Raw genomic sequence first — 19840 nt, 5'->3', positions numbered from 1 at the left:
CGGCTGGGGCCGTGAGCCATGGCCGCTGAGCCTGCGCGTCCGGAGCCTGTGCTCTGCAACGGGAGAGGCCACAACAGTGAGAGGCCCGCGTACAGCAAAAAAAAAAAAAAAAAAAGTAGCTCCTGCCGACCCAACTGCAGTGATAGCCCCCGGCCACAGGGGGGCGCTCTGCAGACAACACCGCCTGTGGGAAGCAGGCCGCTCTGGGGCCTCACCACTTTTCCCCTGTAAGGTGGGCAAGGGCTAAACTTGTGCTGGTCGTCACCTTCCTCCCGTGCGACATTTCTGCCCCATGTATTAGGCGGCTGTATTCCCTGGAGTGGCTGTCACTGCAACACAAATTTCCCTCTTGTTTAATCCTAATATGGTGAATTGTTGCAGCTTGAAACTTGAAAAGCTAAGAGCCCCAGTAAAATTAGCAGTCGTCCTTAAAAATAGAAGTGAAGCGTCGGGTATAACGGATGAATTGCAATATACCTGTGTTTGTATTCTTTGGGGTGAACATGGAAAGAGTATGGTGGGAGCAGGTGCTTGACAGGAAACCCCCAATTATTGGGAAAATTATCCTCAGGATGTTAAACTCTGATAGGGATTCAAAATGGATGTGAGCAGAGAAGTGCAGAGTCACCTTAAAGAGATAGCCCGGCTGTGGCCGGCAGGCCCCGCCTGAAACCCAAGTCCTGACACTGGAAGAGTGGCAGTCGGAGGGAGAGGGGCCAGGCTGGTTCTTGGGGCAGGTTGGCAGTGAGTGTGGAGATGGGCAAAGCCGGCGTTCCCCCTGCTCCGCCCCCCAACGCATCAGGGGCCTTTGTCGCAGCTTGGCTTCTCCAGCTCATCTCCGCCCGACCTGGCTTCCTGCACGGGTGCCCTCTGGGAGAACATGTGCTCACTAGAGCCCCTCACAGCTTCGGCGGTCCTGGTGCTACCTGCCAGTCAGCCCCTGACGTTCTGGCTCCAGACAGCCGGGCAAGTGCTAAATGAGTCAGCGGGACCCCACAAAGCAGGGGCTTCTGCTCATGACAGCTACCCCCTCCCATGCCTTCCTGCGGGTTGGGTGATGGTTCAGATTCAGAGCCTAGGATTCCATTTTGGGCCTGCCAAGTACCAGTTGTGTCACCTTGCACGAGCCACCTATATCCTCTGTGGCCCAGATCCCTTGTTCTTTAAACGGGGTAACATGTACGGCTTGCTAAGGAAATTAAGGGGGTCTGCGGCAGAGCCTGGGTGCAGGAGATGAGGACCCTAGAGACACGTGGTGCCAAGAGTCATTAGGATGACCTCAGCCTGGTGGGCTCGCTGCTCCCCTTGCATGCCGTTCAGCCCCCTCCCCCGCATCTTCAGCCCCCAAAGCTTCGAGAACCAGGCCTCATTTCCTTCACCCCAGCCAAGTGCGAACGGCCACAGCCTTCGGGCGGGACAGCCGAGAACCTCAGGACCGGGGCGCGAACGAGGGGAACCTGGGTTCTGCTCAGCCCCGCCCGCCGCTAGAGGGGGAAGTGACGTCACCCGTGACGCGCGCTCCCCCTGGCCGGAGCGCAGCCTCTATCCACGCAGCCCCTCTCATCTGACCCCTGGCAGATGGGGGTCCAGACTCTACTGACCCTTAAGTCCGGGTGACCTTGAGCCAGGCACTTTCCATCTCGGAGCCGCTTAATTGTAAAGCAGGGGTAATACTACTTGCCTTGCCTACCTCTCCCGGTTGTGAAACTCCACTGAGTTAATGAATAACGTTCACCTGTCGCTACTCGTACATATACTGACTCCACTGATCTAATAATCCTATGGAGTGCTGACTATTGCCATGCCTGTTTTAGTCCAGAAAACCGAGGCTGAAAAGTTTAAAGGATAGAAAAATATTTTGTAAACTGCAAAGCACCAGGTAAGTTTAAGTCTCTGTTTCTCTGTGTGTCTCAGTCCTCGTCTTTCTCCCTCTCCGTCTCCCTCCCTCCCTCCCACTGTCTCTCACACACACACACACACACACACACACACACACACACACCCCTCCCTCCCTCTCTCTCTCTCACACACACTCCCTCCCTCCCTCTGTCACACACACATACACACACACACACACACACACACACACACACACACACACACGACTTCCCAGGCAGTGAAGAGCATGGAAAGGTACATGAGATAGGGGGGCCTGTAATGCAGGCTTGGTGCACCTGCCTCCCAGCCTCCAGAACATTCCAGAGAGGCATCTTCTCTTTTCACATCCCAGCCTCCTAGGATCCTGAACTCGCTTGACATCCTTCCCAGCTGAAACCAGCAAGGTCCTTCCTGATGTGTAACCTCAGTGCCTCCTGTTCGTGAGTTCCTCACCACCCACCAGCAGTAAGTACCACAGCCCTACCGGTCCTTTATCTGGTGCAGGTGGGCCAGGCAGGCACTGGGCCCAGTGGATGACCTAGAAATCCAGCCAGTTGAGACCTGCACATTGAGCAGTGACTTGTGCCTCGGGCAGGACAGGTGGCAGGCAGAACAGTTAAGTAGGTCAGGGTTGTTTGTGGTGTCACCCGCCCCCTGCACCTTTCTCTGCCTATAATCTGCTCTGGGCTGAACCAATTTAGGGTTACGTTTTAGCTTCTTAGTCAAAGGGGGCCTGGAACACTAAATAACGCCCAAGACAGAAAGCGCTGCCTGGTGGGTGTGACGGCAGGAGGAGGACAGACGTTTCTGGGCTGGGCTGACAACGGCAGGTAGGCAGGACTCAGTCACACCCCCAGGCCACAGATACTATGCCATTAGAGTCAAGACACGCTGATATGGGTATTAAAGAGGAGGTTACCAAAGGTACTCCATTTACAATTCCGGAATGGCTTAGACCACAATTTCTGGCTTTCTCACCCCACTCCCCTGAGAGATTTTGTTCTTGCCCATGACTTCAGCCATCAGCCTCTGCCTCCTGGACATCTCTCCTTGGTGCCCCACAATGCCTAAAACAGACTTCTTGACCCCTCCAGCCCAGAGTGGTCCTCCCCTCCCCTCAGCCCCACTTTTATCATCCTACCTCAGAGAATGTGTACACCGTGCCTCCCCACCCCTGTGTGAGCTCCACACCTCCAGCCTCTCCCTTCTCCAAGCTTCGTCCCGAGGAGTCTCCAAGTGGGATTTTTGTTTGTTTGGAACAACACAATTAACTGGCTTGATTTAATAGATTTAACATATTTAGAGCTATCCAACAACTAGGTAATATCAATAGATATTTTTCTCAAGCGCACATGGGGTGTTTATAAATATTAACCACATCCTAGATTACAAAGGATGTCTCAAATACAAAAGTTCAGTATCATACACACCATTGTATGTCTACAACATAATGAAAAGATAATAGAAAAATAACTGAACATTTTAAACAGATACCACTGATCTCTGATCAACAGAGATACCATAAGGGGAATCAGAATCCTTAAAACTGAATTATAATAAAAAATTCTACATATTGAAACTTGTGGGATATAGCTAAAATAGTACTTGAAAAGAAATTTATAGTCTTAAATCCTTATGTCTGAAAAGGGGAAAGGATGAAATTTAATGTGCTAAGTATTAAAGTTAAGAAAATAGAAAAAGAACAACAGACCTGACCCTCAAAAAGTAGAAATAATGAGAAAAAGTTTAGCAGAAATTAAAAAAAAAGAAAGGAATAAAGTAATTAAAGAATTAAAGAAGCAGAAAACAAATTATGTAATAAAATAGATAAATCGTTGGTGAAACTGATCAGGAAAAAAGGGAAAAGACATGAAAAACAATTTTAGGAGTGAAAAAAGGGGACATACTTGAGATAGAACAGAGACTAAAAAGATAGTCAAAGGAAATAGTATGCCATAATCTTTAAAGCTTTCAAGGAACATCCAGAAAAATTATTAAAATTCACTCAAGGAGTAGTAGAAAACCTGAATGGACCTATGCCATTAAAAAATTTGAGTTCCTAGTTAAAATATTTTCATATAGGAAACAACAGAAACAGGCATTTTTATAGGTGAGTTCTACAAAACTTTAAAGAAATGGATAATTTCAGTCTAATGGTAGTCTATTAACAAATTAAACACAAATAGATTAAGGAAATTTTAAAAACAATATTCTCAATAGATGCAGAAAATAATTTTGACACCCATTCAGATTAAGATGTATAACAAGTTAGGAGCAGAAAGAAAATATGCTCAATGATGAAGTGTTCCTTTTCCGATCAGAAAGACAGGGATGAAAAAAATAAAATAAAAAAAAAAAGAAAGACAGGGATGCCCAGAATCACTGTTTCCACACGTCATTGTTCTGCTGGTCCTAGCTGCTGCAGTGTAACAAGAAATCTGAGATACAAGGGTTAGAAAGGCAGAAACCAAGCTATCATTGTTCTCAGATGATAGCTAGGGTTGTACCAGAAAACAACAAAAGACTGACAGACAAATTAAAAATTAGTAAGGTAGCCTACCAAGTTGTGGGATCGATACACAACAATCGTTTTTCAAACTCTCCAGGAAACAGAAAATGAAGGCAAATTTCCATGTGCCATTGCATCAAAAAATAACATACTAACAATCAAATGAGCAAAAGTGGTGCAGAGAGACATGTCCCCGTAGAACATGGAAACTGAGGCAAAGAGATGGAGCCCTCGTTGGCCATGCAGACCTGCTCAGCTGTCCAACATATCTGAACGTCAGGTCTGTTGGCCCAGGAGGATGTCAGCTCAGGAATTCAGAGATGTAAGCCTGGTGGAACTGGGAAGACCAGAACTGACAGGGCACGCCTGGCAGGCCCTGAGCTTGGAAGGCTGCTTGTTCTGGGGGTTAAGGAGCCAGAGCTACTCCCCATGCTTAAATAGGCCCTGACGTCCTGATGCCTCCGGTTGCTTGATTCATCCATGGCCCCTTATCTAAGCTCCCCTCAGTGGCCCCCTGACCTCCTTGAAAGGCCAGTGGTGCTTCCTAACTAGAAGTCCCAGTCCGAGCGGCAGCCGGAGGCCTCTCTGTCCAGGCTGAGTCTGTGCTCCCTCCGAGGCCCTACTTAGCTTTAGCTAGATCAGGGGTCAGCAAAGCTTTTCTGTAAAAGGTAAGGGGGTAAATATTTTAGACTTTGCAAGCTACATGGTCTCTGTCACAACTATCAACTCCCTCATTACAGTGTGAAACCAGCCAAAGACAACGTGTAAACAAATAAGTAGAGCTTGTTTCAGTAAAACTTTACGGACGTAAATTCAAATTTCCTATACTTTTCACATGCCAGAATATGATCTTCCCTTTGATGTTTTTTCAACCATTAAACAATGTAAAAACCATTCTTATCCACAGGCCATACAAAAACAAGTGATCAGCCCACCAACTGCAGGCCATAGTTTATCAGTCCTTGCTTCACCCGGCTGCCCTCCAAACAGCAGAAGGTTGGGCTGGGTCTTTGAGGCCTGGTCGGGAATAAAGGGTATCTTGGGAACATCAAGGGTTGCAAATGCTGCTGGGAATAGGCTTCTGGGGATTCAGGGGGGGGGGTTAAGTCATCTTGAATAGCCTTCAGTGGCTTCCCTGACCCTAAGTTAAGGTCAGAACTACTTAGCATGGCATTGTGGCCCTCTGTGACCTAATCCCTGCCTGCAGGGCCACTTTCAGTGACTCCTGCCTCCCTTGAGGGTTCCTGGGCTGTGGTCCCTCTGGCAGGGCTGTGCCTTTCCCATGCTTTCCCTTTGCTGGGGAGTAGACCTGTGCCACGTAGCCCTGAGCCTGCCCCCTTGCCCAGGCTGAGCTGGGAAACTGAGGCTTCTCCCTCGCTGCCAGCTGCTCTGATTCGCACTTGGTCTGCTGCAGCTCCCCCTAGTGGGCTAAGGGCTCCTTGTCCTGTTTATGCATCTCTGTATCCTCAGACAAGGCTCACAGGGGATTAGTGAGTGTCAATGAGCTGGAGAAGTCATCCTGAAGATTTCTGGAAGAGAAAGCAGAATTTCTGTGCTGGTGCGAGATTTGAGATTTTCCCATTAGGAAACCCCCAAGGAATCTCTGGTCCTGACACTGGTCCACAGGAGTGATTCTTGCTCTGCTTTGGGCTTGAGTCCTGGGAGAAGAAACAGCATTCCCACTCCATTTCTGGCTCAGGGAGCAAGGGAGTTAGTGGAACAAAGGCTCTGAGCTGACCCATCCTGGGGTACTCACTGAAGCCTTCCTCGCCCAGTTTCTAGAATGTGCAGATTCACTCCCACCTCTTCACAGGACTGTGAGATGTTGTGAATCCTCTTTGTGAACCAGGGAGCAGGTGTTTAATTAACTAGCCCCCTTCTGCCCAGGGGGAGGGAGGGTGTGTTGGGGGGTGACGCTCCTGGTTTGAGGTTTCCATCAGGAACACAGCATCGGGGGGCCTCCTAGCAGCAGCACCACGGCCCTTCCCCCACTCACTGACTCCTCCCAGACCATAAAGAAGGGGAGTGGAAGTGTAAGGAGAGGAAATTGAGGTAGTGATGGCAGGGTTGATGAGGTCTGGAGTGTGGGACGAGGAAAAAGAAAGCAAGGGTCCTTTGTTCCTTGAAACTGAACACATAAACCAAGAAGATACGAAAGAATAAGACTGGGCACCAGGGCTGCTGAGGGAGGTCCGCGGGTGGTAGTGGGGGAAGCCCTCCACAGCAAGCCAGGGGCCGACAAAGTGGGCCACGAAGGGAGTTGTTGGACATCCACAAGGTCACAGCGTAGGGGGTGGCCATTATCTCCTGGAGGGTCTGTGGGTCCAGTAGGCTTCCAAGATGAGGCCTTGGAAAGGCAAGGACAGCTCACCAGCCGGAGGAAACGCAAAAGGGGCAGAGCCAGAAGAGGCACGGCGTCCCGCAGCTCGCTGGGCAGGCCCATGGCTTGGAGCTTCCGGCGCCACCGCTGAAGAGGAACGACGTGGTTCCAACCGCCTGGAGCGGGCTACACTCTGGCCAGAGTCTTCATGCTGCTTCCAAGAACTTCTGCCACCCCGCAGAGGGGTCCTTGGAGACCAGACCCTCCCCAGATCTAAGCAGCTGCAGAAAGAAGAGTGGGGGAAAAAAAAAGAAACCAGACTGAGAACTCGATGTGCACATCTCTGCGCTCCACACCTGTGGGAGGCTGCAGAAGCTGGGGAGGGTCTGTCGCGTAGCGACCCCATCCCCAGTTTCCGCTCTCTGAAGGCGGCGCCCTTAGAGCTGCCCCAACAGCCCGTGTGATTGATGGGGTAGAAGTGGGGTCAATCCCAACCCCAGACGCAGTGCTGGGCTAGCTGGGCCTGGCAGGTGGGGTAAAGGGTGCCCCCTGCAGTTTCCTACAGTAAACGGGATTAGAGCAGCCCACTTCAACCCCAGGATCCTAGCAGAATGGTCGCGGGGCGGAGCCGCCGCAGAGGCACAGCCCAGGCCGCAGAGGGAGGGGCGGAGCCTCGAGGGAAGGGGGCGGGGCGGGACCGCCTAGGCGGGCCTGGAACCTGCTGGAAGCATCGCAGTACCGCCGCCGTGGCTCCTTCCGCCGCATGCAGGCAAAGAGTCCCCCGCCAGCCGGAGCCGGCAACCTTCCAGCAGCCGGAGCCACGCCCCGCGGCGAAACGCTGGCCCTGCCCCCGGGAGGGCCGGGATTCCCCGGGCTGCCCGGGATTCCCCGGGCTGCCCAGAGTTGGGCTTCCGATTCCACACCGCCCGCGGAAAAGACCCCCTTCCCCTTATCGGGCTGTTGGAATGTGTAGCGAAGATTCTAAAGGGAGATCGAGCCTGGGAGCGTAGGTGGGAGTGGTTGGCCACTTTTTAGGCGTCCTTCGAGGCCGGGACTCTTGGGTGTGGAGATGCCTGCACTACAGGTTTCTACGGAGGTCAGTGGGGATCCTCTCCCCTGATCCGCCGCTTACGTCATGAGAGCATTCCCAACATCTATTTTTGATGGTGTCCTGTCTTGGAAGCGCAGAGACGGGGCTATGAAAACGAGTGCGCTCCCCGTGCAGACTGACGCCGGCTGCTCGCGTTCTTCACCGCCCCTCCCCTATTTTGGACCATGACGTCAAGGTGGGCGGGCGGCGGCAGGTGCGGTGCTGACAGGCATCCTCCTTTAAGGCGGAGGGATCCGGGGGCGGGCAGCTAGGCTGTGCTTCGTCTTATATAAGGCGACTGGGGGCGCACAGCCGTTCTCTTGAGTCACCCCCGTGCGCCCTTGTTGCGGCGTGTGCGGTTGAGGCAGTCCTTGCCCGCTCAGCTCTCTAGTGTCTGCGATTCTTATTCTTCAAGGTAAGGCTGCAGTCTTCGGGCTTTTCAGGTTAGATTGGTCTTCTGAGTTGTTTTCGTCTCTCGTGTCCTTTCCGACTCCCACATTTTGTTGTGTTGGGGCGGCTTTGGGGATAACGCTCCCATTTTTTGTTGAGGGTGGGAGGGAGCTGTTGAGTTCAGCCTCTTTTCTGTGTTGGTGGCGGGGCTGCTTCTAGGCAGGTATTAGCCATGGGCGAGGTGGGCCGCGGAGTGGGTCTGGGCTAGTGGGCAGCTGCACGTGGTGGCCGCGCCGGCCCGGGACGCTGCCATGTTTGTCTCTCCACTTCCGGACGCGGCTACGGGGCGCCGGAGGGTCCCCAAGGGTTGTGGGTGTGCGCGCTCGGTGTGACTCAGCACAGCCCGGTCCTGATCAGGTTTTGCCATCTCTTCTGTTGGACGCGGTTTTTAAGTTTTTTCGGGTGCCTTCCGGGAGGGTCTGCGGCGAGAGATGTTTTCCGTCGCCTCTGGCCTGCGGTCTTGGTGCAGGAGGAGGGATGGGAGAGGGGAGGGGGCAGGCTCTGGGATTCATGGATTTATTCCTCCCCCGCCCCTTCTCGAGAGCTGAGATTGTTCTGGAAGCTTCTGGAGCCCAGTGCCCCGCCCTGGTGCCCGGATGCTGGGGCGAAGGGAGGCTGCGCGGTGGCGCCCCCTTCCCGCGCGGTCCTGGCCGACGCATGTCCGGCAAGGACTAGAGTCGCCCCAGCCGATTACGGCCACCATCTTAGTTGTGTTTGGTTTGGACCTGCATTTCACTCACGTGTGCTCAGGAGTCAAGGAGGAGCTTTTGCTTTATCGGTTCTTTGTCTTAATAGCCACCCTGGGTGGGCATCCCACCGATTTATCGAGTTAGCTTTCCCTACCACGTGAGGCAGTAATCCTACATCTGCTTGGAGATGCCTCATGGGAGAGCAGTTTCAAGTCATTATCCTTTAATGTAAAACTAGTCATGTTGGAGGTCCCCCCGACCCAAAATGGTAGAACTGTAGTGATTTGCATATTTAAGTGTGTGTGTGAATTAACCGGGCTTATTACTTGCATTCGACATACCTGGGTTAGGGGCGATACTGTGCATGCCTAACAAATTACCAGGTGATGCTGATCCAGGGATCATTTTAACAGCGGTTTGGTTCCAAAGTACAAGAAACCTTAACACGTTTAATCGAGTGTGTTAGGCGCACCCCCTCTCCCCATTGTTTTCCGTCTAAGGATGCAGCCTGAAATTTTTACAGGAAAGGATTTTGTCTCAGTACACAGCTCAAAACAGTTTGAATTGAATCTCTTAATGTTTTTACTGTAACCGGGGTGAACTCTAGTAGACTTAAATTTTTGAGTTTTCTTATTTTAGATGCCTGAGGAAGTGCACCATGGAGAGGAGGAGGTGGAGACTTTTGCTTTCCAGGCAGAAATTGCCCAACTCATGTCTCTTATTATCAATACCTTCTATTCCAACAAGGAAATTTTTCTTCGGGAGTTGATCAGTAATGCTTCTGATGTGAGTGCCTTGGGTGTTTTCATTGGCGTTTGTTTCTTGTTTTTCAAGTAGTCCACATACAAAAAAGAAGGGGTGGTTTGGCATTTTGTGGTGTTCAGTGTTGAAGGGGATATAAATTTGCTGCAGTTACAAAAAGGTTTGCTTTATTCCATGGTGGGTAGGTGGATAGAGACTATAGTTTGATGTGGTGGTCAAACTACGAGTTAAATGGGTAATCAGATTGAGGGTATTTAGGAATTTAAAAAAAGTTTTCTCTTTTGGGTGAAATGGGCTTTAAGGAAGCAGAATTGTAAAATTGGAATTTGTATTTCCAGGCCTTGGACAAGATTCGTTATGAGAGCCTGACAGACCCTTCCAAATTGGACAGTGGTAAAGAGTTGAAAATTGACATCATCCCCAACCCCCAGGAGCGCACCCTGACTCTGGTAGACACTGGCATTGGCATGACCAAAGCTGATCTTGTAAATAATTTGGGAACTATTGCCAAGTCTGGTACTAAAGCATTTATGGAGGCTCTTCAGGTATGTGGTATTTTAGCTGGGCACACTCCATTCGTATTTTTTTTTTGGTATTTGGTTTGCTGTTTCTTTGAAACTTGCATTCGACTTCCTTAAACTTTTTGGCAGGCTGGTGCAGACATTTCCATGATTGGGCAATTTGGTGTTGGTTTCTATTCTGCCTACCTAGTGGCAGAGAAAGTGGTTGTGATCACAAAGCACAATGATGACGAACAGTATGCCTGGGAGTCTTCTGCTGGGGGTTCCTTCACTGTACGTGCTGACCATGGTAAGTTAGCTTTCCTCTTAAGGTGTCTGGGTGAGAATTCTGGGGAAACAGTAACAAAGATCTTGAGCATTTTATCTGTAAAGCAGTTGTTTTTATAGTTTTGCGTTTAGTTTCATTTTTTATTCCATTTGGATTGATTTTTTTCTAGGTGAGCCCATTGGGCGGGGTACCAAAGTGATTCTCCACCTTAAGGAAGACCAGACAGAGTACTTAGAAGAAAGGCGGGTCAAAGAAGTGGTGAAGAAGCACTCACAGTTCATAGGTTATCCCATCACACTCTATGTAAGTATGGACTGGTAACTCGAGTGAAGATACTTTAGAGAATCTAAATGGAACTTTGATTTTTTGCTTTCTGTATTCTGCATTTATCATCTTTGATACTTTTAGCTGGAGAAGGAACGCGAGAAGGAAATCAGTGATGATGAGGCAGAAGAAGAGAAAGGTGAGAAAGAAGAGGAAGATAAAGATGATGAGGAGAAGCCCAAGATTGAGGATGTGGGCTCAGATGAGGAGGATGATAGTGGCAAAGATAAGAAAAAGAAGACGAAGAAGATCAAGGAGAAATATATTGATCAGGAAGAACTGAACAAGACCAAGCCCATTTGGACCAGAAACCCTGATGACATCACCCAGGAGGAATATGGAGAGTTCTATAAGAGCCTCACCAATGACTGGGAAGATCACTTGGCAGTGAAGGTAAGAAGCCTTGCTTGCTGGCTCAATAGGAGGAGCCAATAATGGGCAAATGCAACTTACCCAACTGGTTGGTAGCTGGGAGCTGTGAATGCCATGAGTTCAGTTGCTAATGGACCCTTCCAGGGTGGAGAAATGACATTTTTCCCAGTTACCTCACTTGTTCTGTGGCAGCTTTACCCATCTGGGGTCCTGGTTTGACGATTTCCTCATCGACCCAGGGATTATACAGAGCTTGTACCACGTTGGGTTCATTTAGGGCGTTAGAGCTTAAATTTTCTCAACAGTTGCCTTAGTGTCCACTCTATTCCTGGTGCTTAGGGGGAAGATTTTAGTTCCAAATATTGGGTAGTTTGGGGTTGGGACAAAAAGCCACCCTTATTTTGAAATACACAGTTGGATTATCTTGGATTTCTTTCAGCACTTCTCTGTAGAAGGTCAGTTGGAATTCAGAGCATTGCTGTTCATCCCTCGTCGGGCTCCTTTTGACCTCTTTGAGAACAAAAAGAAGAAGAACAACATTAAACTCTATGTCCGCCGTGTGTTTATCATGGACAGCTGTGATGAATTAATACCAGAATATCTCAGTGAGTATCTTTTTGGCCTAATGTACTTGCGTTCAGCATTCTCATGGGGACTGAAGTCTTTATCATAGATTAAGGATCCTCTGCAACATAACAAGTGAAGGTTCAGTGAGAAAATTGGTCCTGTTGGATCCAGATAACCCTGTCTATATACCTTTATCTTTATCCTCTCCACTCCCCTTTTTTAAACTGAGCTTATGTACTTGATTTCAGACTTCATCCGTGGTGTGGTTGACTCTGAAGACCTTCCCCTGAACATCTCCCGAGAAATGCTCCAGCAGAGCAAAATCTTGAAGGTCATTCGCAAAAACATTGTTAAGAAGTGCCTTGAGCTCTTCTCGGAGCTGGCAGAAGACAAGGAGAACTACAGGAAATTCTATGAGGCGTTCTCTAAGAACCTAAAGGTAAAGAGGCAGCAAGTACTTTTTTACTTAATAATTATGATGGATTATTTTTTACTCACATAGAGGATAAATGATTTCTTAGCAAGATTGTATTTTTCTTTCCACCCTTAAAGCTTGGAATCCATGAGGACTCCACTAACCGGCGACGCCTTTCTGAGCTGCTGCGCTATCACACCTCCCAGTCTGGAGATGAGATGACTTCTCTCTCAGAATACGTGTCTCGCATGAAGGAGACCCAGAAGTCCATCTATTACATCACTGGTGCGTTGGAGTCTGCATCTAATCAATGATCAAAGCCTCTCCTTAGAGGTGTGGGGAGAAGGGGAGGGCACTCGAGGATACCTGGGAACTGGCAGGTTGAGGCATTCTGGCCCTTGAGTCACACTAAGTAATCCTACAGGTGAGAGCAAAGAGCAGGTTGCCAACTCTGCATTTGTGGAGCGAGTGCGGAAGCGGGGCTTCGAGGTGGTGTACATGACAGAGCCGATAGATGAGTACTGTGTGCAACAGCTCAAGGAGTTTGATGGGAAGAGTCTGGTCTCAGTTACCAAGGAGGGCTTGGAGCTGCCTGAGGATGAGGAGGAGAAGAAGAAGATGGAGGAGAGCAAGGCTAAGTTTGAGAACCTCTGCAAACTCATGAAAGAGATCTTGGATAAGAAGGTGGAGAAGGTAAGCAACTCTGGAACTAAGTTACTTGTAACAGATGCCTTCAGGGCTATTTACCTCAGTCTCTGGTTGCTATACAATTAGTGGTTTGGGGCAGCATAATTTGTTTAGCGCCAATCCTACCCTTTGTTTTCTTGACCAGGCAGATTTTAAGGTTGCTGTTTCTATTAAACTTAACCAAAGATGAGGTATTTTTTTCCCCCAAGAACAGAACTTCAAGTATCACGTTTGCCTCAAGGTAGCAATTTGATTTAATATGAACCCAAGGTTTTTGTGACTGTCCACAGGTGACAATCTCCAATAGGCTTGTGTCTTCACCCTGCTGCATCGTGACAAGCACCTATGGCTGGACTGCCAACATGGAGCGCATCATGAAAGCCCAGGCACTTCGGGACAACTCGACCATGGGCTATATGATGGCCAAAAAGCACCTGGAGATCAATCCTGACCACCCCATTGTGGAGACCCTGCGGCAGAAGGCAGAGGCAGACAAGAATGACAAGGCTGTTAAGGACCTGGTGGTGCTGCTGTTCGAAACTGCACTGCTCTCTTCCGGCTTCTCGCTTGAGGATCCCCAGACCCACTCCAACCGCATCTACCGCATGATCAAGCTAGGCTTGGGTGAGTATTCTTGTCCTCTTGAGTGTGGCAAGGAGATGAGGAACTGGTCTGGTGGGTGGATTGGACTGCTTTTTGGGTCAGATCTCAAGTGGCATTCTTCCTACTTTTAGGCATTGATGAAGATGAAGTGACAGCAGAGGAGCCCAGTACTGCTGTTCCTGATGAGATCCCCCCCCTTGAGGGTGATGAGGATGCCTCTCGCATGGAAGAAGTAGATTAGGAATTTCTACCTGCAGACTTTGTTCCCTCTGTATAGTGTCCCCATGGCTCCCCCAGCAGCAGCCCCAGTGGCCTTGGCCCACTTGGTTCTTTCTGCTGATGTCTAGAGGTTTTATTTCTGTTCTTCTGTCTAAGGCAGGATATAAGGGCCTCAAGCCCTGTTCCTTTCCACATTTGACATGGGGTTTGAATGTTGTGTATTGTGTTTTTTTTGTTTGTTTTGTTCTGAAATTAAAGTATGCAAAATAAAGATGATGCAGGTTTTTTATACGCTTCTTTCTCAAATCATGTGGACGCCCCCCCCCCCCCCGCCCCGCCAAGTATGTATAATGCTGCCTTTGGAGTTTCCCTAGTTTCTGTTTCCCAAGTCTTAACCTGCCATCATCCCGAGTATAGATAACGCGATACATGGTAGGACTTTAAAAGTTTTTAAAAGGTTACTGATAAGTTTAGAAGTCACACAAATGGGATCTAATGAAACTTGAAACCATAAAACAAAAAGAAAACCTACAGAATGGGAGAAAATATTTACAAATGATGTGACCGACAAGGGCTTAATTTCCAAAATAACACAAACAGCTCATACAAGTTAATTAAAAAAAAATCCAGTTAAAAAATGGGCAGAAGACCTAAATAGACCTCTCTCCAAAGAAGACATACACATGGCCGATAGGCACATGAAAAGATGTTCAACATAGTTACTGGAGAAATGCAAATCAAAATGATGATGAGGTACCGCCTCACATTAAAAAGTAAGCAGGGCTTCCCTGGTGGCGCAGTGGTTGAGAGTCCGCCTGCCGATGCAGGGGACACGGGTTCGTGCCCTGGTCCGGGAAGATCCCACATCCCGCGGAGCGGCTGCGCCCGTGAGCCATGGCTGCTGAGCCTGCGCGTCCGGAGCCTGTGCTCCGCAGGGGGAGAGGCCACAACAGTGAGGGGCCTGCGTGCCGCGGGGGGGGGGGGGGAAGTAAGCAAATAACAGGACTTCCTGGCAGTCCAGCGATTAAGACTGTGCTGCTACTGCAGTGGGCACAGGTTCAGGAACTAAGATCCTTGCATGCTGCGTGGTCAAAAACCAAAACCAAACAAAAAAGTCTGCAAGTAACAAAAGCTTGGAGAGGGTGTGGAGAAAAGGGAACCCTCCTACACTGTTGGTGGGAATGCAGGTTGGTGCAGCCACCGAGGAAAACAGTATGGAGGTTCCTCAGAAGACTAAGAATAGAATTACATATCCAGTAATCCACTCCTGGGCATGTATCCAGACAAAACTAATTCAAATAGATGCACCCCTATGTCTGCAGCAGCACTAACAATAGCCAAGACATGGAAACAAACGTCTGTTGACAGATGATAAGATGTGGTGCATATATACAAGGGAATACTACTCAGCCATAAAAAAGAATGAAATCATGCCATTTGCAGCAACATGGATGCAATTAGAGATTACCATGCTAAGTAAAAAATACCATATGATAATCACATGTGGAATGTAAAATATGACACAAATAAACCTCTGAATCAAATCAAGGAGAGAACAGACCGGTGGTTGCCAAGGGGGATGAGGGAGGCATGGAATCGGAGGTTGGGGTTAGCAGATGGAAGCTTTTATATGAACAAGAATGGATGAACAAGGTCCTACTGTATAGTGCACAATTATATTCAGTATCTTATGATAAACCATAATGGAAAACAGTACTTTAAAAAAATGTAACAATCACTTTCCTGTACAGCAGAAATTAACACTGTAAATCAACTATACTTCAATTTTAAAAAATATTGATTAAAAGAAAAACGCTGAAGGTATAAATGGTATCTTTGAACTACCATATAACACTTTAAAAAGTCCCTTTCCTAAAGCACGTAGAGGGTCTTCCACTCAAAGTTTTTTGACTTACTGTGCTGAAACAAACGCACACACATGCAGCAGGAACTACTTTTGATCTTTTCCTGGCCTGACAGTATGAGGTACCTTCACTGGTGTGGCTGGGTGCTGAGCTGCAGTTCCCAGCCACCTGGCCACAAACAAGTGGTAGACGTAACCACCACTGTCTTTTCGTTTCCAGTATTAAACAAGTTAAATGAGATATTTGACGCCTGTTAAACAGCAACTGTAGGATGTTTTGAGCTGATGGAAGTTTTAGGTAGGGTAAGCTATGTCAGGTGTATTAAACACATTTTCAGCTTCTGATGGGTTTATCGGACATAGCCCATCTGAAGTTGAAAGTCTGTACTTCAGTCAACCAAAACACAGGACCGAGCCCGCTGCAGCAATTTAATTTAATAAAATAAAATTATAAGAGCAAAAGTTACATTTCCAAAGTACCAAAACCTGCAACTGGCTCATGGAGCAGAGCCTAGGGATCCAGGAGCAGAGGGCGGGGGTGGTGCTGGGCGGGACTCCCCACACCCTCCCGCAGCACAGCACCGTCTTTCACTTACTCTCCTGGGAAAGCAGCATTTGGAGTCTACAACACTTGTGCTTCTCTCTCCAGAGTAAGAAACGCAGGTCCCTCAGAGTCTGAAAGGGTGGGTATTCAAGGTAGAGGACAAGCACAGGTGAGGTGTTGGCCGAGCCTACAGGGCAAGACTTCAGGGAATTGGAGGAGGGAGGGGCTTTGGAAGGTGCCTCTGCCTTCTCAATACTGCCCCCTGCCCCTTCCCACTGTCATTGCCACCCTGGGAAGAATCCTGCCCACTAGAGGATGGGGGACTTAAGGCAAAGGGGAAGGCTGCCTCCTGGGCTCCCTACCCCCAACTGCAGAGCTGGTCTGTGATACTGAGAAACCTGCATTTTGCCCTAGAGCCTGCCGCCTCCGAGAAGTTACAGTAGGACAGGAAAACTGGTACAGTGAGAGGGTCCTAGTCACTTCATCGCTCAGGCCCCTCAAACCTTCTGCACAGATGACTCGACTGGCACGACCTTCTTTCCCCGCTGCTTTAGACGGCCCCGGGCGTAGACTCGGAGCAGGAGGGCAGCAAAGACCACAGCCACCCCCAGGCCCCCCACCACAGTGACAGTGTGGCCGTAGAGAAGGCAGGAGAGGAGGATGGCAAAAGCCTGGCGGAGGGTCATGATGATGGTGAAGACGGCAGCCCCAAACTGCCCGATGGTGTAGAAGATGAAGAGCTGGCCACATGCAGAGCAGATGGACAGCAGCAGGGTGTGGGCGGCAAACTCGCTGTGTCGCCCCATGAAGCGGACGCCCTCCAGGAGAGCCCCCTGCTCTAGCAGGGAGCCCACTGTGAAGAGGCAGGAGAAGAAGTTGACCCCAAACATCATCTGCACCGATGACATCTTATAGGCAAACAGGGCATCCTGCCAGTTGGAGGTGAAGCTGTCAAAGGCAATGTAACCTGCCAACAGGATGAGGCCTGAGAGCGTGGTGGCCGGGGAGCTGTGGGGCTCCGGTCCGCTGGACAGGAGAAACATGCTGACCCCGATGGAGACGAGGCCGGCGGTCAGATATTCCCAGTGCTCATAGCTGCGCCGAGACACCAATTTTCCCATCAGCATAACAGGGATCACCTTGGAGGCCTTGGCCAGCACCTGGGTGGGGAAGCTGACGAACTTGAGAGCTTCATACTGGCACCAGCTGCTGAGCACATTCGACAGGCTGGCAAAGGAGTACCGGTACATGGGTGCCCCATGCCGGGGCTGCTTGCATAAGATGCAGTAGAGGCCAGACACCATCAGTGCCAGCACGCGGTTCATTAGCACCAGGAACTGTGAGTCCGAGAAGCGCTCACCTGGCAATGTGGCCGTGGCCCCGTAGCTGCGGGTCATCACTCTTTCCTGCAGCACTCCCCACGTCAGATAAGACACCTGGATGGGGAAGGGCGGAGGGAGAGGAGATAAGCAAGAGAAGGAAAAGGCAGGCCAAAAAGCGCAACAAGCTCCTCCTTCCTCAGGATGATATCGAAAATGATGAGAATGGACAGCGTAAATATCTGTAGTAACTAGAAGTTACTTTCCTCTTCTCTCCCAAATCTGGATTCATCTTGCAGGCAATCAAGTGTGTGTGAAACGCCAACAACAAATGCTTTAGGACTGACCAGACCCTGTCTGTCCCCACAGTAGGGATGTTAGAGCCGACTCCATCCCAAGTATTTTCTTCTCTATTTTCAACCAACTGTGGGGGGAAGAGTTCTTCTTCTTTTTTTTTTTTTTGCAGTACGCGGGCCTCTCACTGCCGCGGCCTCTCCCGCTGCGGAGCACAGGCTCCGGACGCGCAGGCCCAGCGGCCATGGCTCACGGGCTCAGCCGCTCCGCGGCATGCGGGATCCTTCCGTACTGCGACACGAACCCGCGCCCCCTGCATCAGCAGGCGGACTCCCAACCACTGCGCCACCAGGGAAGCCCATGGGAGGAAGAGTTCTTAAAGAAGACTGCACACCTGTTAGTTCAACATGGTACACTAGGTGGAACCAGAAGTGCCCACTCCAAAATGCCATGAGGTCAGCATCTAAGCACCCCTCTCACACGCCGTAGTGGGTAAGGCTGAAACTTTTTTAACAGTGGGTTTATGGTATATGAGACATCATTACAAGGGATGGGAGAAATCACAGAGGGTAGAGACAGGAGGACAGAAAAGACAGCGTTTCCTCCAACCACCCCCAAGAAGATGGTGTGCCTCGGGGAGGAGGAGGACACACAACACAACCACCAGCAAACTGTTGGGACCGGCGGGGTGAAAGCTCTGGTTCCACAAAGTCCCTGTCCGCGGGGACCGACCCAGGAAGAGCCGCAGAGCCTGCCTACTTACCTGGAGCCCCGCAGCACAAAAGAGCAGCTTCAGGGCCTGCCAAGTGGGACTGGTCTCTGCTGGTTCTGCCCGGGGAGCCAGAGGAACCTCATCCGGGGCCTTGGGCTCGTTGCCAAACACACAAGTTTTCACCAGGGGGAAGCAGAGACCCCTGCCTGGAGAAAGCACACAAGGTGAAACCCCAAACTTCTCCCTAGCACCTCATCTCTCCCACAGCTGCCAGCCCGCCCTGCTGGCCGCCCTTCCTCCCGTGCCACGCCACCTCCCCTTTGCACTGCTGGCCAACACTCGTAATACAGACTGAGCAAACTTCCCCACACACCTGTCTCCAGGTAGTTCTTCCGCCTGAAGTACTGCACCAGCAGGTAGCCAGGTACCATAAAGCTCGCATAGCCAGCCGCGTTCACCAAAAAGCGGAAGAACCATAGCTGGGTCCATGACTCCAGAGGGCCTTCGGGGTTCTCTCCACCTGCCCCGAGGGAGGGGAGCGCAGCCAGCAGCACCACTGCCCACCACCTGCGGGGACCGCGGGCAGAAGGATCAGGGTCCAGCTCCTCACCCTCTGGGCCCTCCGGAGGGGACGACACTGGAGAAGGGCCCGGAGTTCCTCCCCGCCCCCCTCAGCTGCAGCCCGGCGCGGACAAAGAGCCTCTCTCTCTCCTGGGGTGGCCGGCGCGAGCCAGGCAGGGATCCCTCCATCCCCGAGAGCGGACCCGCCCCTCCGGCCACACAGGTTCTCTCTGTTCCCTCCAGCGCTCCCTGACCCCGCCCTCGGGGCTCGCGGAGACCCAGGGTCCCCCGATTTCTTCGCCCGACACTCCCGGAGCCCCCGAAGAGCACAACGCCACGGCGCCCGCCTCCACCACCACCCCCCGCCCCCACGCCGGGTCCGGGCAGCGCTAGGCTGGCCTCCTGCCGGGCATATGGGACCCCACCCGTCCCCCCGCGCTGAGGGAGCGGCGGTCACGTGGCGCGGGGCTCGGTCACGTGGGCTCGCCACTCCCCCTAGCCCCCCACCTGGCGTCCATGGTCCCGGCCGCGTGGGGCGGAGCGGGGCCGGGGAATGCGGGTCCCCGGGCCGCGCGCTCCCACCACTCCCGCAGTCGCCTCCAGGAGCAGCAGGCTAGCGGAAATGCCGCGCTCTTCCCGCCTCCCTCCCCGCGGCCGCCCCTCCGCCCCCGGCCGCGACCACGCAGCGCCCCGGGCCGCCGCCGGGCCACAGCGCCCCCTCGCGGCCCGGCGGGAGACGCGGCTCGGCGCGCAGGAGGCAGGCTGCCTCTGTGGGCGGGGGGGGGGGGGGGGGGGGGGGGGGGTCGGGTGGGTGGGGTCGGGGGAGTGGGAGCTCCAGCCCGGTGCCGCCCCTGCTTCGTCATCGCCCTTAG

General features: G+C 51.2%; 2 protein-coding genes across 2 annotated transcripts; one reads left to right on the top strand and one right to left on the bottom strand.

Moving 5' to 3' along the window:
* Window positions 1-8081: 8081 nt before the first annotated feature.
* On the top strand, window positions 8082-13965 carry HSP90AB1 (heat shock protein 90 alpha family class B member 1). The gene is made up of 12 exons (XM_079934032.1): window positions 8082-8212; window positions 9576-9722; window positions 10037-10243; window positions 10349-10508; window positions 10657-10790; window positions 10896-11204; window positions 11623-11788; window positions 11999-12189; window positions 12303-12450; window positions 12590-12858; window positions 13143-13476; window positions 13587-13965. Exons 2-12 carry the CDS (start codon window positions 9576-9578, stop codon window positions 13694-13696), a joined length of 2175 nt encoding a protein of 724 aa, XP_079790158.1. The 5' UTR covers window positions 8082-8212; the 3' UTR covers window positions 13697-13965.
* Window positions 13966-14712: 747 nt separating this feature from the next.
* Window positions 14713-19615, bottom strand: SLC35B2 (solute carrier family 35 member B2). The gene is made up of 4 exons (XM_079934073.1): window positions 19476-19615; window positions 18781-18974; window positions 18459-18613; window positions 14713-17518 (listed from the first exon to the last, which is right to left on the bottom strand). Exons 1-4 carry the CDS (start codon window positions 19484-19486, stop codon window positions 16580-16582), a joined length of 1299 nt encoding a protein of 432 aa, XP_079790199.1. The 5' UTR covers window positions 19487-19615; the 3' UTR covers window positions 14713-16579.
* Window positions 19616-19840: the final 225 nt, after the last annotated feature.

Source organism: Stenella coeruleoalba (assembly GCF_951394435.1).
Source record: "Stenella coeruleoalba genome assembly, chromosome: 10".
NCBI lineage: Eukaryota > Metazoa > Chordata > Mammalia > Artiodactyla > Delphinidae > Stenella > Stenella coeruleoalba.
The sequence above is the reverse complement of the archived record's forward strand: the minus strand, read 5'-3'. Positions and strand labels throughout refer to the sequence as shown.

Coding starts and splice junctions, on each gene's coding strand:
- SLC35B2 (XM_079934073.1), bottom strand. Junction 18,614..18,780: donor GAAGAACTACCTGGAGACAG/GTGTGTGGGGAA, acceptor TGCTTTCTCCAG/GCAGGGGTCTCTGCTTCCCC. Junction 17,519..18,458: donor TTTGTGCTGCGGGGCTCCAG/GTAAGTAGGCAG, acceptor TTCCCCATCCAG/GTGTCTTATCTGACGTGGGG.
- HSP90AB1 (XM_079934032.1), top strand. CDS start 9,576: ATGCCTGAGGAAGTGCACCATGGAGAGGAGGAGGTGGAGACTTTTGCT. Junction 11,205..11,622: donor AAGATCACTTGGCAGTGAAG/GTAAGAAGCCTT, acceptor GATTTCTTTCAG/CACTTCTCTGTAGAAGGTCA. Junction 12,859..13,142: donor TGGATAAGAAGGTGGAGAAG/GTAAGCAACTCT, acceptor GACTGTCCACAG/GTGACAATCTCCAATAGGCT.